General features: G+C 49.7%; 2 protein-coding genes across 3 annotated transcripts; one reads left to right on the forward strand and one right to left on the reverse strand.

Moving 5' to 3' along the window:
- Window positions 1-7,683: 7,683 nt before the first annotated feature.
- On the reverse strand, window positions 7,684-8,204 carry LOC113910368 (60S ribosomal protein L27a-like). Its single transcript, XM_035728009.1, has one exon. It carries the CDS (start codon window positions 8,176-8,178, stop codon window positions 7,732-7,734), a length of 447 nt encoding a protein of 148 aa, XP_035583902.1. The 5' UTR covers window positions 8,179-8,204; the 3' UTR covers window positions 7,684-7,731.
- A 5,066-nt stretch (window positions 8,205-13,270) lies between these two features.
- LOC113910367 (cytochrome P450 1A2) lies at window positions 13,271-18,749 on the forward strand. 2 transcript variants are annotated; one of them, XM_027572501.1, is made up of 7 exons: window positions 13,271-13,341; window positions 14,190-15,020; window positions 15,572-15,692; window positions 16,166-16,255; window positions 16,515-16,638; window positions 17,535-17,621; window positions 18,344-18,740. In XM_027572501.1, exons 2-7 carry the CDS (start codon window positions 14,202-14,204, stop codon window positions 18,639-18,641), a joined length of 1,539 nt encoding a protein of 512 aa, XP_027428302.1. In that variant the 5' UTR covers window positions 13,271-13,341; window positions 14,190-14,201; the 3' UTR covers window positions 18,642-18,740. The 2 variants fall into 2 exon arrangements, with proteins under 2 accessions (XP_027428302.1, XP_027428303.1); XM_027572502.1 differs by having other exon boundaries at window positions 13,295-13,341; window positions 14,193-15,020; window positions 18,344-18,749.
- Window positions 18,750-19,297: the final 548 nt, after the last annotated feature.

Genomic DNA, 19,297 nt, shown 5'->3' on the forward strand with positions numbered 1-19,297 from the left:
CGGGACTCGATCCCGGGACTCCAGGATCATGACCTGAGCCGAAGGCAGTCGCTTAACCAACTGAGCCACCCAGGCGCCCTAAATCCAGCTCTTCATTGCCATGCCTCCTCCCCAGGCCTGGAATGCCCCCCTTATATTCTTCTTAGTCTACCCTCCTGCCGAGCCCCTTACCTGCCCCCACCCCAGGGTCTCAGCCTTCTCACAGTTCCTGGAGCATTTCCAGATTCAGCACAGGCTGTGTTTGGGGCATGCTTTCCATCTCCCCCGTGGGAGAGGGGTTTGTTGTGGATCTTACTGTCTCTCCATCCCCCTCCCCACCCCCCATGGCCTTCAGCAGTGCTGACCAAACAGTCGTGGTTGGTCCGAGACCCTCAGCCCAGAGCCCTCTCCCCTCCTCACTGCCCCACTGTCCCCATGTTCCTGGTAGCAGATGGATCGATGGTTAGGGAATCCTAGCCAAAGATCTTCTCACGCAAAGGCATGTGAACTTTGACCCAGGACAGGCTGTTGAGCTCCACACCAATGCCCTCTAACCTCCTGCCTGCCTCCCTCCTTCTCTTCCTGGTGATTTGGAGGCCCCTTTGTCTTGTGGGCTGTTCACTGACACAGGGTTGGCAATGAGAAGTGCAACGCCTCCCATAACCCTAGTGCACCAGACTCCTGTCCTGGGGGGCCCTGACCCAAGGGCTGAACCTGTCCACCTTTGGACCCCTGAGGCTTTGCTCGTAGTCTGGGACAAGACACTGTGGTGGGTAGAGTCCTGACCAGGAAGCAAGGGGCCAGAGTTCTAGACTCTGCCTCAGGGCCTTTGTACTTGCTGTTCTCCTCCCCCTGGAAACTTTCTCTCCAAATCTTCCTGCCTTACTTCCTCATATATCACTTTCCTAGTATGCCTTCCTTAGTCATCCTATGTAAAACTATACCCTACTCCTAGTCTACCCCCCTCTTCTCAACTTGAGTTTTATTTGTATATTTCCAAATTTTAAATGTACTATATATTTTATCATGCTGTGTATGGTCTATGTCCCTCGACTAGAATGTAAGCTTAAGCAGAGTGTGGACTCTTGTTTGTTTTTTGGGTTTTTTTGTGTTTTTCTTTTAAGATTTTATTTATAGGGGTGCCTGGGTGGCTCAGTCAGTTAAGCGTCTGCCGTCAGCTCAGGTCATGATCCCAGGGTCCTGGGATCAAGCCCTGCATCGGGCTCCCAGCTCAGTGGGGAGACTGCTTCTCTCTCTCCCTTTGCCTGCCACTCCCCCTGCTTGTGTGTGCTCTCTCTCTCTTCTCTCTCTTACTCTGAGAGAGAGAAGAGAGAGAAATCTCTACTTCAGAGAGTATGAACGGGGAGGAGCAAAGGAGAGGGAGAGAGAGAAGCAGACTCTGGGCTGAGTGCAGAGCCCAATGCAGGGCCTCCATCCCACAACGCTGAGATCATGACCCGAGCCAAAATCAAGAGTGGGACTCTTAGCCAACTGAGCCACCCAGGCACCCCCTCTCATCTGTTTTGATCAATGCTTCATCAATAGCAAACTGGCACATTGTGAAAGCATATTTGTGACATAAGTGAATGGAAACATGCAAAACTCCCAAATAGGAAAACACATCTAGTTTTCAATAGCAGAGGCCTAGTGAGATTCTGGGTCTTTGTAAGCAGGGCACCAGGTCCAAGGTGGTCAGCCGAACAGATCCTCCCCCCCGGATCCTTTTTTCAGCACCTGCTCAGTGAGTCAGTCATTCTGTTCCCAGAAGACAGGCAATTGGGCACCATCCTGCCTTCAGAAGCTCATCTCAGCCTGGCCCAGATCAGGCATCCTACCTTATGCCTCCTTCACTTCTGTCCAGGGCCAGCATCTGGGCAAGGCCACATGGCTGACCACATGGCCATGGTCACCAGAAGTCCTCAATTTCTTTCCATTTCAAAGCCCCCTGGTTCCTCTCAACGGGCCCACAATCGGGTTCCCTGCAATAATCGGCAGAGGGTAGGCTCTGGGGTGGCCCTCAGCACAGAGAGCTCTGCAGGATTGGGATGAGAGACCTCCGTATTTTGATAGGTGGGGAACAGCTGGGAAGGAGCAGACCTGGGAAACTGCACAGAGAAGGCTGGGGAACGGGGGAGAGTGCCCACAGGCTCTGGGCTAACTCTAGAGGGCAATGGAAATGAAGGCAGACCTTCTTCCTTTTTCTCTTCTTCCTTCAATAGCAACAGATATGATTAATTTAGACCCATAGTATATGTCTGAATTTGACTAATTCTACTCAGGTTACCAGTTGCCTTTACTGTTGGGGGAATATTTACCAAGCCAGTGAATTGTGATAACAGCCTTGCACAGAAATGTTTGGCCTGCTGAAGGGGGTGTTGGGCATGCTCAGGGGAATGCTCTAATTCCCAGTTATAGATGCCCTTTTATATATAAACACCGGGGTCTACTGAGAATGAATGTTCTCATCCTCTCATCAAAGCAAGACCTCTGCTTTGTCAGCCAAATGCTCGTGGATGACCTCCCACTGTCTCTGCCAAGGAGGTGGTCTCATTCAGACCTATCAGGGCACAGCCTGACTGCCCCACCAGCCAGAACCTGGCCACTCGACCAACTAAGAAACCCTTTCCCACCTGCCCCACCACTTGTAGACACACGATAGCCATTCCCCCCCACCTTGAGGTCTCCTCTTCCTAACACCCTCCTCAACCCCAGTTTTGTGCAAGTGTCCTCCATCTTCCTTTTCTGAGCAATGTGCTTTGGAGGAGACTGACCCTAGCCCCCCAGCCTAAAGCAGTGGGTGCCAGCTGCTCTGCACCAGCCATTGTGGCCCCAGTTGCCTTGCTGGTGATTGGATTAAACACAGATTTATGATAGGATTCTGGCCAATGATATGTAGGAGAAATCTGGTTCATGATAGGAATCTGGTTAAGAAAGACTGGTTAAGGGGCGCCTGGGTGGCTCAGTCATTAAGCGTCTGCCTTTGGCTCAAGTCATGATCCCAGGATCCTGGGATGGAGCCCCCAGTCTGGGTCCCTGCTCAGCGGGGAGCCTGCTTCTCCCTCTGCCCTCCCCCTGCTCATGATCTCTCTCTCTCTCTCTCTCAAATAAATAAATAAAATCTTAAAAAAAAAAAAAAAAAGACTAGTTAATGATAACAACGCATCACAAAACCTTCAGAAAGAAAGGAGAATGTTTTTTGGACCATTTGTATTGTTTTGTGTGTGAAACAAGGTCCAATTGAGGCGGCTGCCTAGGGGCCTGGGAGGGGCTGAAAGTCAAGGCCACTGCTCTGCCTAAGGGTGCTGGGTCCTAGAGAGTGCCTGCACCACTGGCCAGGAAGACAGAGGCTCCCAGGAGCCTGAGAAGGCCCAGCATGCCCACAAAAGCCTCGTGGCCAGCAGGGAAACAGAAGGCAAGAGCTAGAGGTGTGGTGGAGAGAGACTGAGATTCTGCTTGAGTTTTTATTCCCCAGGATGAAAATGGTTTTCATCCTAAGTTTGTCGAGTGGCCAGTCACCGGCAGGTAGGGCAGGCAGGCTGTTCCCCAATAGGTCTGAATGAGACCACCTCCTTGCAGACACTGTGGGAGCACATCCAGGAGCATTTGACTGACAAAGTTTTTTTGTTTGTTTGTTTGTTTGTCACTAAGAGTAATTTTATTATAGATGGGACCAAATACTTTGTGGAACGTATTTGTCACTAAGAGTAATTTTATTATAGATGGGACCAAATACTTTGTGGAACGTATTTGTGATTGTTTACTGAAAGCCACAGGAAGGACAGGGGAATTCCCTTAATGAAAAAATCCTTCAAGGCAAGCTATTCTGAAAACCAGGGTCAACTGGGACAGCTTTTGAGAAAGACTTCTTCACTCTGAAAAAGGATACATGGCAAGAGGTGCAGTCCTGTCCCTCTGGCCCTGGTCATGTCTGAATGTGATGGCTGGAACTGCAGCAGCTATCTTGTGACCAGAGGGAGGCAGCTTGGGTCAGAAAGCCGAGGTTCCAAGGATGGTGGATCACATATTTGCAAAGAACCCATTTATTATTCAGCGTCCTTGCAAGAAACAGGATCCATTCAAACTGGGTCATTGGGGAGAGTTTAATAAGGACGATTTACAAAGGTGTGGGCAGGGCTTGGGGAAACCAACACAGGATAGTGTGGTACCATACAATTAGTAACAGAGAGAAGCCTCCACTCTCTTGGGCTGGAAGGGACAAGAAGAAGGTGTTTCCCTGACCCAGAGAAAGACAAAGGAGAGAGGACTGCCTGGCAGGAGCTGTGGCCTACCATAGTGACATTGCTGGGACCTGTGGAGAAAAAGTACCCCAGCCTCATTCTCTTCCCACGCTCGCATCTCACGCTAGTGCCTCCTATTGACTGAACCCAACAAGGAGCCAGAGGATGGGGGCAGCCCACTGATAAAGTCTGCAGAGTTCAGCCTCTTGGTGCACAGAGCAAGAGAGAGGGGTTAGATCTGGAGGACAAAGAGGAGTTTCAGTAAGTCTGGAATGATCTCATTCATCTGTTTGCAGGCTTGTTGTCAGTCTCCTCTGTGAAGGCAGGGCCTATCTTGTTCACTGCTATAAGCATCCCCAGAACACGCTCAGATGTGCAGTTCAGCGAGTTCACGTGGGTGGCGGTGTGGAGCACCGCTTGGAGGGATGAGCTGAGGAGGGAGCCAAGAACTGCGCTGGTCAATACGGCAGCCATGAGCCACATACGACTACTTCAATTTAAAATTAAATCGAGGGCGCCTGGGTGGCTCAGCTGGTTAGGCAACTGCCTTCGGCTCAGGTCATGATCCTGGAGTCCTGCATCGAGTCCCGCATTGAGTCCCGCATCAGGCTCCCTGCTCGGTGGGGAGTCTGCTTCTCCCTCTGACCCTCCCCCGTCTCATGTGCTCTCTCTCTCTCTCTCTCTCTCATTCTGTCTCAAATAAATAAAATCTTTAAAAAAATTAAATTAAATTAAATTAAATCGAATTCTGAGGCACCTGGGTGGCTCAGTTGGTTAAGTGTATGCCTTTGGCTCACGTTGTGATCCCAGGGTCCTGGGATCAAGTCCCACATCGGGCTCCCTTCTCCAACTGCCCCTACTCATGCTCTCTCTTTCTCTCTGTCAAATAAGTAAATAAAATCTTTTTAAAAATTAAATGGAATTCAAGTTTAGGCTCTCACTTGCACTAACCACATCTCAAGTGCTCCATAGCTGCCTGTGGCTTATGGCTACCCTCTCAGATGGCACAGCCAGAGAACATTTCTAGCACCACAGAAAGTTCTATCGGACAGCACTGGCCTACAAGTGGTGAGACCAAGTAGGGGGTTCCTGCAAAAGCCCAGGCGGGAAGCAGTGCTGACAGCCTTCTGCAGACAGTGCCACAGGAATGGAGAGAAGGAGTGAGACCCAAGAGGTATTTAAACAGTAGAATCCTGAGAATTCTACTAGTGGTGAATGACAGAGAAAGACTTCCAGGATTCCCAGGTTTCCAGCTGGGGTGAGGATCAGAGGGAAAGTGTGTATGCAGGGAGGTGACATGCCTCATTTGGGCATGATGAGGATGCTGTGAGAGGGGGGTCTTGGGGTGGACACACGCAGCAGTTGATTGGATGTCCAGGACTGAAGCTCCAGGTCCATATCTTGTAGATTCGAGACCCCCTAGATTTAATGACTCACCTGTGTCCACACCAAGGTGCTCCTTCTCTGCCAGGTCTGGGCACAGAGACGAAAGGGATTCAGCCCCTGCCTTCAAGGGGCCCACAGTCTCAGCTGGAGTTTGGGTTAGACGATGGGCCAGCCAAAAACCACAGCTCCTTGTGACCTGAGCCGTGGCAGAAGTGAGAATGGAATAATGAGAGGCACAAAGAAGGACTCACCCAAGGAGCAGAAAAGGGGTTGTCAAATACTGAGTCCTGACCAACAGCCAGACTGATGAATGTGCACTGAATTAATTTGTTGAGTGACCCAGGAGTGCCCTTCACCCTTCCCCTCACCTTTAACTTAACCAAGCCCTATGTGTTTCCCTGGGATCCTCTCCTCAGGATAGGATTGCTATGAAGCTAAACCAGAGACCTTAAGCACGCAGCACAGAGCCTAGGGCATAGCAGGTGCTCAATAAATTTTAACCATAAGGATTATTGCAAGTTCCATAAAACCGATGCAGGAAAATGCCCAAAGCAGAGTCTTCACAAGCTCTTGTGCCGGTTAGCATTCTTACTTGGGAACACTAATTGATTCAACAAATCTTATTCTGAATGCATGCTGTGTGCGAGTCCCAGTGGTAGAAACTAGAGATAAGAAGAGAAGCAGAGGCTACCTCAACCTTTAAGCTCACAGTCCAAAGGGGAGGCAGCACGAAGGAGGGCAGTGTGGAGCCTGTGGTGACTGCTGAGCAAGGTGTAGAATGACAGGCAGGAGGTAGCCAGAGAACACAGGATGGGGCATGAGTTTCAAGAAAAGGGATAGACATATGGAGAAGACGATGGGGGTGGGGGCAGGCGGTTCATGGGGGCAAACAGAGCCAGAGAGGTGAACAAGAGCTGCTGCTGAAGCCTTTGGGTGCTAAGCAAAGGAATTTTTTTTTTAAGATTTTATTTATTTATTTGACAGAGAGAGAGAGAGAGGTCACAAGCAGGGGGGAGGAGGAGAGGGAGAAGCAGGCTCCCTGCTGAGAAGGGAGCCCGCCGTGGGGCTTGATCCCGGGACCCTGGGACCATGACCCAAGCTGAAGGCAGATGCCCAACCAGGCGCCCCAGGAGTTTGGTTTTTATCCTGAAATCTATGGGAAGCATTGAGGGATTTTAAAAAGAGAAGTATTCAATACACACTCCAGAATGGATAAAATGAAAAATATTAAAAATATTCCATGGTAGTGAACATGAGAAGCATGGACCCTCATACATAGCTAGTGGGCATATCTAGTATGTTGAAAAATTGTTTGGTAGAATCTACTAGCACTGGACATATGTCTAGCCTACGACCTAGCATGTCTACTCATGGGTCTATACATAGCAGAAATACATATAAGCACATGTGCAAGGGGCACCTGGGTGGCTCAGTCAGTTAAGCATCTGACTTTAGTTCAGGTCATGATCTTGGGGTCCCGGGATGGAGCCTTGCATCAGACTTTCTGCTCAGCAGGGAGCCTACTTCTCCCTTTTCCTCTGCCCCCACCCCTGCTCATGTTCACTCTCTCTGTTTAGGTCTCTCTCTCTCAAATAAATAAATAAAATCTTTTAAAAATCTATTAATTAAAAAAATATACATGACCAAATAAACAGTACACACAGCATGATTTCATTTATATAAAGAACAAAAACAGGGACACCTGGGTGGCTCAGTCGGTTAAGCGTCTGCCTTCAGCTCAGGTCATGATCCCAGGGTCCTGGGATCGAGTCCCGCGTCGGGCTCCCTGCTCGGCGGGGAGCCTGCTTCTCCCTCTGCCTCTGCCTCTCTCTCTCTCTCTGTCTCTCATGAATAAATCTTTAAAAAAAAAAAAAGAACAAAAACAGACACAACTCATCTACACTATTAGAAGTTGGGGTTGCGGTTACCCTTGGGGAGGGAGCACAAGGGGGGGTTCTAGGGTATTGGTAATGTTCTGTGTCTTGATCTGAGGGCTAGTTATGTGGCTTTGTTGAATCTGTAAAAATTCAAGCTGTACAAAATAGCTGCACTTTTCTGGATGGATCTTATAATTTAAAAGTTTTTTTTTTCACTTGTTAGCATTTAATGAACGCCCTCAAATGTGGCTTCAAGCTACTAGAACGCAGGCACCCCCGACACCCTTAATCTTCTCCTCTGCTCTTCTACTGAAGAATTTGGCCTTCGCGATGACAGGCTGTTTTGGGAGTTTTCCCTTTCCCAAAACTTTGTAGTAGCCCGATCGCACCACATCAATGATAGGAGCAGCTCCAGTCTTGTTTTTGGCAGCATTTACCAGTGTCTGCTCACTGACCAAGGTCCACAGTTTATCAAGGTTGACAGTTGGGCAGAAGCTCTGGTTCCTCTTTAAGTGGTAATGTCTCATACCAACTTTTCCAAAGTATCCTGGGTGATATTTGTCGAAGTTGATCCTGTGGTGATGCATGCCACCAGCATTACCCCGGCCTCCTGGGTGCTTCCGGTGCTTGCCGATGCGGCCGTGGCCGTGGCTCACATGGCCCCGAAGTTTCCAGATCTTCCTCAGTCTGGATGGCATGTCGGCAGCTCAGACGGAAAAGGGAGGCCTTTCATCATTTAAAAGTTTTAAGATTTTTATTAAAAATAAAGATAGTCTGTCATGTACAAGTTCAAATGTTTTATGTAGATACTCCATCCTCAAGGATGGGGAGCAGAACTCCCCACTCCATAGGTGTGCGCGGCTCACAGTGAATTTCTTCCAAAGAGCACAGTATGGAAAGGGGCAGAAGGAGTGACTCACCATACAGAAACTTGACAAACTTCAGCCAGCTGGTCGAGGCCAACATCACCCATCCTGAGTCAGGTTGACAACATGTAGCCTTGCACGATATGACTAAGATGGCACTTTACTTCTTGGTCTTCCTACCAATAACCCATAACCGCAGCCTTATCATGAAAGAAACAAACAAATTCCAGTACTGGGCAGCCTACGGAATACCCGACTGGTACTCGTGAAAACTGTCAAGGTCATCAAAAACAAAGAAAGTCTGAGCAATGTCACAGGCAAGGGGAGCTTAATGAGACATGATCACTCAGTACTATGTGGAGTGTTCCTGATGGGATCCTGGAACAAAAGAATACATCAGGCAAAAGCTAAGGAGATCTGAATAAAGTATGATTTTAGTTCATTGAAGAATGAGAGCAAGAGAGAGGGAGAGGGAGAAAGAGACAGAGGTAGAGAGGAGGGTGAGAAAGGGAAGGAGGGAGGCAGGGAGGCAGGGACGGAGGGAGGTGGGGGCAAGAGAGACACAGACAGACAGAAAGAGAGAAATAGTTTTCTGTAAATAAAATGTAGCCTAGCCTCAGACCTTGATCACTTTATTGTGTGAGCTGAACCCAGTAGAGATACAGACAGAAAACAGTTGTCCTTTCTCTCAGCCCAGGTCTTCAAACATGCTCTGCAGCTCTATCAGACTTCCCAACCTTGCCCCTTGACCTCAGCCCAGTTTGACCCCACAGCTTTCTCCTTTTCAGGAATTAGAGAACCCAGTCCAATCTAAATCAAACATGGCTTCTCATATCCAATTTAGGTAGGGAGCATTCCCAGCCTCCTGGGGACCCAACCAGACCCCGTGGGAAGGGGAGAAGTTTGCTCTGTTTCTGTACTCCTTCCCTCCACAGCCGCCCACCTTGCTGGCCTCTCCATCAGAGGGCATGAAGGGGGAGGGTGCTGGAGGAGAAGCCAATCTCTTTTTATCTGGCTGGTGCTGTGTATCATCTCTCTGGGTTAAGGATGCCCTTATGTAGCAGATGTTCCACGGCCAGCTTTTCATCAGGTGCCTTAGAGCCCCAACTGTCCTCACATCACAGAGTCCCAAAGTGGCTGATGGACCCTAGCTGACATCTTGCCCGCCCCCTCCCAGCTCACCCCCACAGGGGTCCCTCTCCTCTGAAGTGAGGTCCTGTCCCTACAGGATGTCTACCTGACTGTCAGGAGACTCATATCCTGGTACTACACCCCACTCCGGTCATACAGGCTGCCCTCTGCTGCCCCCACCATTCAGCTGCTCCCCCCAGTCCAGGGATACTTTCCAGGCAGGTGCATAGCGTGCTGGTCCAGAGCAGTCTTCTGAAGGTTTGGGTCCCAGCTCTAACACATTGCTCTAGAGCAAATTACCCCACCTCTCTGTGCTTCTAGTACTCCACTGTAATATAAAAATAGTATTAATCGGAGGGGGAGATGAACCATGAGAGACGATGGACTCTGAAAAACAAACTGAGGGTTCTAGAGGGGAGGGAGTGGGAGGATGGGTTAGCCTGGTGATGGGTATTAAAGAGGGCACGTTCTGCATGGAGCACTGCATGTTATACACAAACAATGAATCATGGAACCCTACATCAAAAACTAATGATGTACTGTATGGTGATTAACATAACATAATAATAAGAAACAAAACAAAACAAAATAGTATTAATTTCCATTCCACAAGATTACTGAGAATGTTTTTCGTTCATACATGTAAAGCTCTTAGAACAACTGGGCCCATAACTATCAAGCTCTATAAAGTATGTGATAAATATACAAATGGCACAGTTCCCCTCCCCATTCTCCAACCCACATGGCCTCTTGGCTGGGAGGGATAAGCCGTTCTCCCCTTTTGCAGGTATCCCGTTCTCAAAGCTAGGGTCTCCTGGACTCTCCTCACATGGCTCCTTGAGATGGAGAGTTCCTCCTGCCTTCCCTGGGAGAGGAGAGAGAATCACCGTGGAACTCCTTACCAAGCAACAGCCCTCTTGCTACCTGAAGGCTCCTTTACTTTTACTGAACGCCCGCATACTTTCCCCTAGGACCTCGGATAGCTGACATTTGCCATATCTACTCTCTGTCCTCTCTATATACATACACACATGGACATACACTTTTAAACAGAATCACTTATTTTTTATTGAAATTCAATGAATTAACATATAGTGTATTATTAGTTTCAGAGGTAGAGTTCAGTGATTCATTGGTCTTTTTTTTATTTTTTAAAGATTTTATTTATTTATTTGATAGAGAGACACAGTGAGAGAGGGAACACAAGCAGGGGGAGTGGGAGAGGGAGAAGCAGGCTTCCCGCGGAGCAGGGAGCCCGATGCGGGGCTCGATGCGGGGCTCGATCCCAGGACCCTGGGATCACGACCCGAGCTGAAGGCAGACGCTTAACGACTGAGCCACCCAGGCGCCCGAGTCATTGGTCTTATATAATACCCAGTGCTCATTACATTATATGCCCTCCTTAATGCCCATTACCCAGGTATCCCCCCTTCATCACCCTCCCCCCAGCAACCCCCAGTCTTGTCTCCTATGATTAAGAGTCTCTTATGATTTGTCTCCCTCTCCGATTTCATCTTTAAATAGAACCATTTAAACGTAAGTTGCAGGGCACCTGGGTGGCTCAGTCGGTTAAGCGACTGCCTTCAGCTCGGGTCATGATCCTGGAGTCCCGGGATCGAGTCCCGCGGACTCCCTGCTCTGCAGGGAGTCTGCTTCTCCCTCTGACTCTCCCCCCTCTCATGCGCTCTCTCTCTGTCACTCATTCTCTCTCTCAAATAAATAAATAAAATCTTTAAAAAAATAAAATAAAATAGGGCGCCTGGGTGGCTCAGTTGGTTAAGCGACTGCCTTCGGCTCAGGTCATGATCCTGGAGTCCCGGGATCGAGTCCCACATCGGGCTTCCTGCTCGGCAGGGAGTCTGCTTCTCCCTCTGACCCTCTTCCCTTCGTGCTTTCTATCTCTCATTCTCTCTCTCTCTCAAATAAATAAATAAAATCTTTAAAAAAAAAATAAAAAAAATAAAAATAAAAAAATAAAATATAAAATAAACGTAAGTTGCGGAAATCATGACACCTCACCCCTACATGCTACAACATTAATCTCCTAAGAAGATTTCCTACAATATCCTCCCACATAACTGCAATGCTATGTTCACACCTAAGAAAATTCACATTAGGGTCACCTGGGTGGCTCAGTCAGTTACGCATCTGCCTTTTGGCTCAGGTCATGATCCCAGGGTCTTGGGATGGAGCACCCCCTCCCCCAATCCCTGCTCCTCCCTCTCCTTCTGCCCCTCCCCCCAGTTGTGCACTCTTGTCTCTCAAATATATCATTTAAATCTTTTTTTTAAAAAAGGAAATACACAGGGGGCGCCTGGGTGGCTCAGTTGGTTGGGCGACTGCCTTCGGCTCGGGTCATGATCCTGGAGGCCCGGGATCGAGTCCCACATCGGGCTCCCTGCTCAGCGGGGAGTCTGCTTCTCCCTCTGACCCTCTTTCCTCTCGTGCTCTCTATCTCTCATTCTCTCTCTCTCTCAAATAAATAAATAAAATCTTTAAAAAAAAAAAAGGAAATACACAAAAAACTAATGATGTAATGCATGGTGATTAACATAACAATAAAAATTAATTTAAAAAAGGAAATACACATTAATTCCATATTTTCTAATCTCCTGTCTATGCTCATGTGCCTCCAATTGTCCCAAAAATGTCTTTTGCAGCTTTAAAACATTTTTTCTTGAAGTCTAGGGTCTAGTGAAATTTTACATTAGCATTTCATTGTTCTGTCTCTAGGCTCTTCATTCTAGAAAAGGACGTTTTATCTATTTTTTTTTAAAGATTTTATCATTTACTTATTTGAGAGAGAGAACACGAGAAGGGGGAGGGTCAGAGGGAGAAGCAAGCTCCCCGCTGAGCAGGGAGCCCCACGCAGGATTCCATCCTGGGACTCCGGGATCATGACCTAAGCCAAAGGCAGACACCCAGCCAACTGAGCCACCCAGGCACCCAGGACCTTTTATTTTTTAATGACATTGACAGTTTTGAAGAATCTAAGTCAGTTGCCATTAGGAACATCTCACAGCATGGATATTCTTCATTTGATTTTAAGTTTCTTGTCATTTCTTACCAGGAGGAAGGAGGGCTAAGGGGTTGCCCTTTAGAATGCAGCAGCCTTGGGCGCCTGGGTGGCTCAGTTGGTTAAGCGACTGCCTTCGGCTCAGGTTATGATCCTGGAGTCCCGGGATCGAGTCCCACATCGGGCTCCCTGCTCAGCAGGGAGTCTGCTTCTCCCTCCGACCCTCTTCCTTCTTGTGCTCTCTATCTCTCATTCTCTCTCTCAAATAAATAAATAAATAAAAATCTTTAAAAAAAATAGAATGCAGCAGCCTTTTCATCTCTTTTCAGATTAAGGACTTGGGCTGAAATTCAGAGGTGGCCAGAGCATGTCCATTCCCTACCTGGTTTTGCAGGTGGTCGGAGGGGTGCTACAGAGCACCCTTCCTGAGAGGAGCAGATCAGCCTGGTCCAAGGGCTCAGGCAGGGTCTCTCCTCATGGGGGCAGTGGGAAAGGAGCCTGGAACAACCCCGAAGACTTTTGCTCCCAGCACCCTGCCCTGCCCTGGAAAGAAATAAGTCTATTGATCCTAAGGACCCTGAAAAGAGCTGGGCATTCCTCCCTAGGGACATAACACCTCTCCCTGAAGTGCTGCCCTGAGCCATGGGTAGTAGGCGGAGCTGAGGGATCATGGCCCAAGGCCAAGGGCTGACCCTTCCAGCTTCATTTGGTAACTTTGATATCAGGTGACCAGGATGGCCTGGTCAATCTGACAGAGGGTGGTATTTATAAAAAGTTCCCTCCCCCAGAGCCAGAAGCTCTGTACCAGCCTCCACAAGCCTGCTGATTTCAAGCACCTGCCTCTACAGGTACCTTTCTGGGGCTCATTTTCCAGTCCCTGGGAACCCCCCCACCCCCGCCCAATATATCCTGGGAACCAGGGGAGATGGAGGAATGAAGGGACCGTGGGTTAGGTGTAGGAGGCCTGAGTTCTAGTCCTTCCTGCCCAGCTCCAGACCTCAGTTTCTCCATTTTTCAATTGGCAGCTTGGACTGGGCCATCTCTAAGGACCTTAGCGTGATTCAAATGGAGAAATGGGGAGGGGTCCCCACCTGGCACGAGGGCAGCTGTGGCTCTGGCTGCAGCCCAACCTCAGGCTCTAATATTGTGAGGGGATGGGGAGGATGTGCTCTCCTTGGATGTGGTAAAGAGTGCCTTGGGGAAGGGGCCATCACCAGTCATTCACATCAGCCCTGGGTGGGACCTTGGCCTCCTTGGTGTTGCTGGCTGGGAGCAGTTCCCTGTTCCCTGGGTAGGAGGAGGTATTGGCAGGAAGCCAGCATTGGCACGGACCCTTTGGCATAATGCCATGCATAACCCTGAGCTGGGGGCTGGCAAGGGTGCTTCCCTGTTTTGAAGTGTCAGTTGCCTCCACTCCAGCCTCAGAATTGGAGACTGAGGAGATGGGCAGAGGGGAGGGTCAGGGCTCAAAGTGCAGACACTCAGGTTGGGCATTTTGAGGTTCCTTTCCAGGCCTCAGATTCTCTGATGCTCTCAGGGTGAGCTCCTGGGACACAGGACCCATGGTGGATGTATCTTAGTCTTTCTGGGAGCCAAGCACCTAACATATGCCAGTGTCTACTGACTGAGTGAGTGAATGAGGAAGGAAGGAATGCCTCCATCTTGACACTCAGCCTGGCTCCTTCTTTTTCCCTAGTAGTTGGTACAGATGGCATTGTCCCAGATGACCACAGAGCTTCTCCTGGCCTCTGCCACCTTCTGCCTGGTGCTCTGGGTGTTCAAGGCCTGGCAGCCTCGGGTTCCCAAAGGCCTGAAGAGTCCCCCGGGGCCCTGGGGCTGGCCCCTGCTGGGGAACGTGCTGACCCTGGGGAAGAACCCACATCTGGCGCTGTCCAGGCTGAGCCAGCGTTATGGGGACGTGCTGCAAATCCACATTGGCTCCACACCCGTGCTGGTGCTCAGCGGCCTGGACACCATCCGGCAAGCCCTGGTGCAACAGGGTGAGGATTTCAAGGGCCGGCCTGACCTCTACAGCTTCACTCTGATTAGTGATGGCCAAAGCATGTCCTTCAGCCCAGACTCTGGACCAGTGTGGGCTGCCCGCAGGCGCCTGGCCCAGAACGCCCTGAAGAGTTTCTCCATTGCCTCAGACCCGGGTTCCTCATCCTCCTGCTACCTGGAAGAGCATGTGAGGAAGGAGGCTGAGGCCCTCCTCAGCAGGTTGCTGGAACAGATGGCAGAGGTTGGGCACTTTGACCCCTACAACCAAGTGCTGCTCTCAGTGGCCAATGTCATTGGTGCCATGTGCTTTGGGCAGCACTTCCCTCAGCACAGTGAGGAAATGCTCAGCCTTATAAAGAACAGCAATGATTTTGTGGAGACTGCCTCCTCCGGGAACCCTGTGGACTTCTTCCCCATCCTGCAATATATGCCCAACCCCACCTTGCAGAGATTCAAGACCTTTAACCAGAAGTTCCTGCAGTTCCTGCAGAAAATTGTGCAGGAGCACTACGAGGACTTTGACAAGGTGAGCCCAAGGTGTTGGTGGTGAGGGGACACCCTGCAGGGCCTGGGTGTAGCCCCTCTCACCCAGCCTCCAGGTACACACACTGCTGATGTGCTGCCAAGGCCTAGGAAAGCTCTGGAATGCCTTGGATCGACTGTGTGGATCTGGGACCAATCCCTCTCCCTCTCGGGCCTCAGTTTTCTCAACCAATTACCTCCCTCTCAGGGTTGCTCAAAGCCCCAGAGATATTTGCTTGTGAATGGGGCCCTGGCAGAGTGCCGCGATGGGAGGGGGTTGTTATCATGAGAAGGCTTTTGTTCTGCAGGAACTTGAACGCTGACAGAAGCTAATCCTCAGCTCAGGTGGCACTTGACTTCCCAGTACTTCCCCCAACCTCCTCCCTTGAAATTGGACCCCTTGGGTTATTGGGAGGAAGGGCACCCAGGGCTGCTACTGGAGCAGCTCCCCCTGGAAGCCCAGCTTACTGCCTGGAGGCCAGGCAGGAGTGCTCTGTGGGTAGGGCAAGGTCTGACCTGGAAGTGCCAGGATGCCCCAAGCTTGTGTCCCCACAGAGCAGCATCCAGGACATCACAGATGCCCTCTTAAAGCACAATGAGAAGGGCTCCAGAGCTGGTGGTGGCCACATCCCCCATGAGAAGATCGTCAACCTTATCAATGACATTTTTGGGGCAGGTAGGAACCAGACCCATGCCCCTTCCATCCATCAGTGCCTGCTGTTCACCCACAGACTTGCCCAGCCCCTGAGTCCATCCCATCATTTGCTAACCACATACCAGATGGTGTGGGACACAGACACCTGGCCCATGTTCAGGGTCTGAGTCCAGGCTGGGCCAACAATTCCCAGTGGGAATTCAACTAAGCCCCCCTCGGCCTCTGGGCCTCAGTTTCCCCACCTGAACAATAAGGGGTTCTCTAGCCTGTAAGTCTAGATCCCTATAATTCCAGCAGCTAATTATGAAACTAGTGACTCAAATTTGTGTTGAGGAGACCTGGTCTCTGCCTTCAGGAAACTTATGGAGGGTAGAGGATGTAGGGGGAAGGAGGCAGAGAAAACAGTGCTTGGTACGTAAGTGCTGGGTGCTTAGTAAATGCTGTTTTTTTATTCTTGTCTTCCTCCCTTCCTCACCTTGCACCATGCTGCCCAGGATTTGACACCATCACAACGGCCATCTCCTGGAGCCTCATATACCTTGTGACAAACCCTGAGATACAGAGAAAGATCCAGGAGGATTTGGGTATGTGGTAGAGATGTATGAGCTGAGAGAAGACTTGGGATCCCCAGGTCATTTCTTCAATGTACATATAGCTGTTTTGTACCTACTATGTACCAGCCCTGGGCATATAATGGTGCCCACTCTTGCGTAGAACATGCTGGGGGTAGGGTGGTTAATGGGCCTCAGATAGAGAAGGCATAGTTCCACGTAATAGAGGACTTAGATGCCATGGAGCAGTTAGGGCAGCCCTAAGCCTTGTTTGGTCTTCTGTTCTCTGTAGACACAGTGACCAGCAGGGCCCGGCAGCCCCGGCTCTCCGACAGACCCCAGCTGCCCTATATGGAGGCCTTCATCCTAGAGATCTTCCGACACACCTCCTTCGTCCCCTTCACCATCCCGCACAGGTAAAGCCAGCTTATCCTGACCTGCCACCTTTGTAGTCCTCACCATGTTTCTTCCTCCCATCTTCTCAGCCCTGGCCCTGGCTCAGACCTTGGCCTCTCATTTCTGGCTGTGTCACCAAGTTCCTCACAGACCCTCAACCTCTAGGCTGCCCCTAACCAGTCCAACCATGATCAAACTACCCAGCTTTCAGGAGAAAGTCACACTCCTGACCTCAGCTCTCCTTCACCTCTGCTCTCATTCCCTCCCTACAAGTATTCTCAACCCAGCCAGGCTGGCCTCACTGCACCTGGCCAGCATGATGCAGTCAACCTCCAATTTTGCCTATGCTGGACCTTCTGCTTGGAATGCCTTCTAACCTCTTCTTCCACTACCAGAATCCTATCCCTGTCCAAGGTCAATCACAAACTTGCCCTTCACTAGCAGGCTTTCTTGACTTATCCAGCTAACACAGCTTCATTCTCTGATCAGTCATTTGTCCTTGATTATGTCCTGGGATTTTAACAATGTCAAGAGAGTTAGTGAACATTTACTTCTATCCGTATGTTGGTCTAGTTATTCCCAGAGCAAAAGGCCTGACTCCTCAGCCAGGCTGGGAACTCCTCAGGGCTAGCCCAGACTGCCTGTCTCTTGGCTCCAGAGGATGGCCAAGTACACAGCTGGACACAAACAAAAGTTTAGTAAACACTGGCTGAAGTTGAAGGAGCTGAGGAAGGGGAAGGATAGTTTCATCCCTTCCCTGCTCCTGATAGTCCCTCCCAGTGTAGGATATGGAGACTATGGAGACTGTGGAGGGCAAGCTATTCGGGGGGTGGGGGGAAAGTAGGAGCAAGTAGCTCCTAGAGACATGCCCCAGTGTTCCTGCCCTGAGCCTGACAGAGCCCTCTTCCCTCCTCAGCACGACAAGGGACACGACACTGAAAGGCTTCTACATCCCCAAGGAACGCTGTGTCTTCATAAACCAGTGGCACGTCAATCATGACCGGTGAGTGTACCTCCCCCACAGAAAAATACATGAGATTCAGCAGACAGGAAGGCTGTTTGTCCCCCTAGGAACTGGGTATAAATAGAGGAATGGGGCCTCAATTGCTATATATACTCTGTTCTAAGTGGCAAAATTTAGGTCCATGTTTCTCAAACATTAGTGTACATAGGAAATGACCAGAAGGTTGGTTAGATTAGGGGGCCTCATCCCCCAGAATTCTACTTTGGTAGGTAAAGTGGAGTACCTCAGGTGATTGTGATGTCAATGGCCCAGCGACCTCTCTTTGGAAAATCCCACTCTAGCCTAGAGGTAGGGGGACCATATAATTTACCACCCAAACTGAGGCACTTCTGAGTGTGAAAAGGGATGCTGTCAACAAATACTCCAAAACAACACAGCATAAACCAGGATATACTGCTGATTCCCCTTGTATATTGAGTAGGATAGAGATGTTTTCCTTCTTTTAATTTCTTTTAGTTGAAGCATTATTTCTTTAAAATAACAAATTGATATGACAAAGCACCATTTGCAAGGCCAATCATTTTAGAAAGAGCTTTGTAAAAGAAATAAGCATGAAAGTACAGTTTGGTTCCTCTCTCCACTCTCTTCTCATTACTCTCAATCTATTCTAACACTGGTGCCATCCACAGAAGTCTCCCCAAGGCTTTTCCTCCCAGGGTCTCCCCTGGCCAGAAATCCCATCTCCTCTGTTCCTCCTGCAGAAAGCTGTGGGGTGATCCATTTGAGTTCCGGCCAGAGCGATTCCTCACTGCTGATGGCACCTCAATCAACAAGACCTTGAGTGAGAAGGTGATGATCTTTGGCATGGGCAAGCGCCGGTGCATAGGGGAGGTCCTGGCCAAGTGGGAGATCTTCCTCTTCCTAGCCATCTTGCTGCAGCAGCTGGAGTTCAGTGTGCCAGCAGGTGTGACAGTAGACCTAACCCCCATCTATGGGCTGACCATGAAGCACACCCACTGTGAGCATGTCCAGGCACGGCCACGCTTCTCCACCGAGTGAAGGCACCGACATGCCAAAGCAGAGGGAGGGGTAAGGATCACCCATGGGGCCTCAGCCCCTGTTTTTATCCTTTTCTTAAATAAAAGCTTTATGGAGGCATAATATACATAGCATACAATTCACCTTCTTAAAGCATACAATCCGATAGCTTTTAGTATATTCACAGATCTTTGGGCACTCCTGGACCCAGTTTCAACATGGGGGGTCTCCACACACACAATACCAAGCAATTCTCAGACACCAACAGGGTGTCCAAGAATTCAACTCAATTCTGACACTACCTACCCAGAGATAGCATGACACTGCACAGGTAAAGGGCTCGGTTCTGCAAGACTTCCCCTCACCCCTGACTTCAGTTGCCAGTCACAAGCCCCAGGCTGTTACCTGTGCTTCTGATCAACCAACTTCAGATTGGAGGTTCCAACCACCTTCTCCTTAGGTTCTTTAATTTGCTAAAGTGGCTCACAGAACTCAAGGAAACATTTAGGTTTACCAGTTTATTAAAGGATATGACAAAAGATATGAATCAATAGCCAGATGAAGAGATACACAGGGCGAGGTCTGGGGAAGGGGGACGGAACTTCCATGCCCTCTCCAAGCACCTCACTCTCCCCACTCTGTGTGTTCACCAACCTGAAGCTCTTGATCCCAGTCCT

This window comes from Zalophus californianus, chromosome 6 (genome assembly GCF_009762305.2).
Source record: "Zalophus californianus isolate mZalCal1 chromosome 6, mZalCal1.pri.v2, whole genome shotgun sequence".
Taxonomy (NCBI): domain Eukaryota; kingdom Metazoa; phylum Chordata; class Mammalia; order Carnivora; family Otariidae; genus Zalophus; species Zalophus californianus.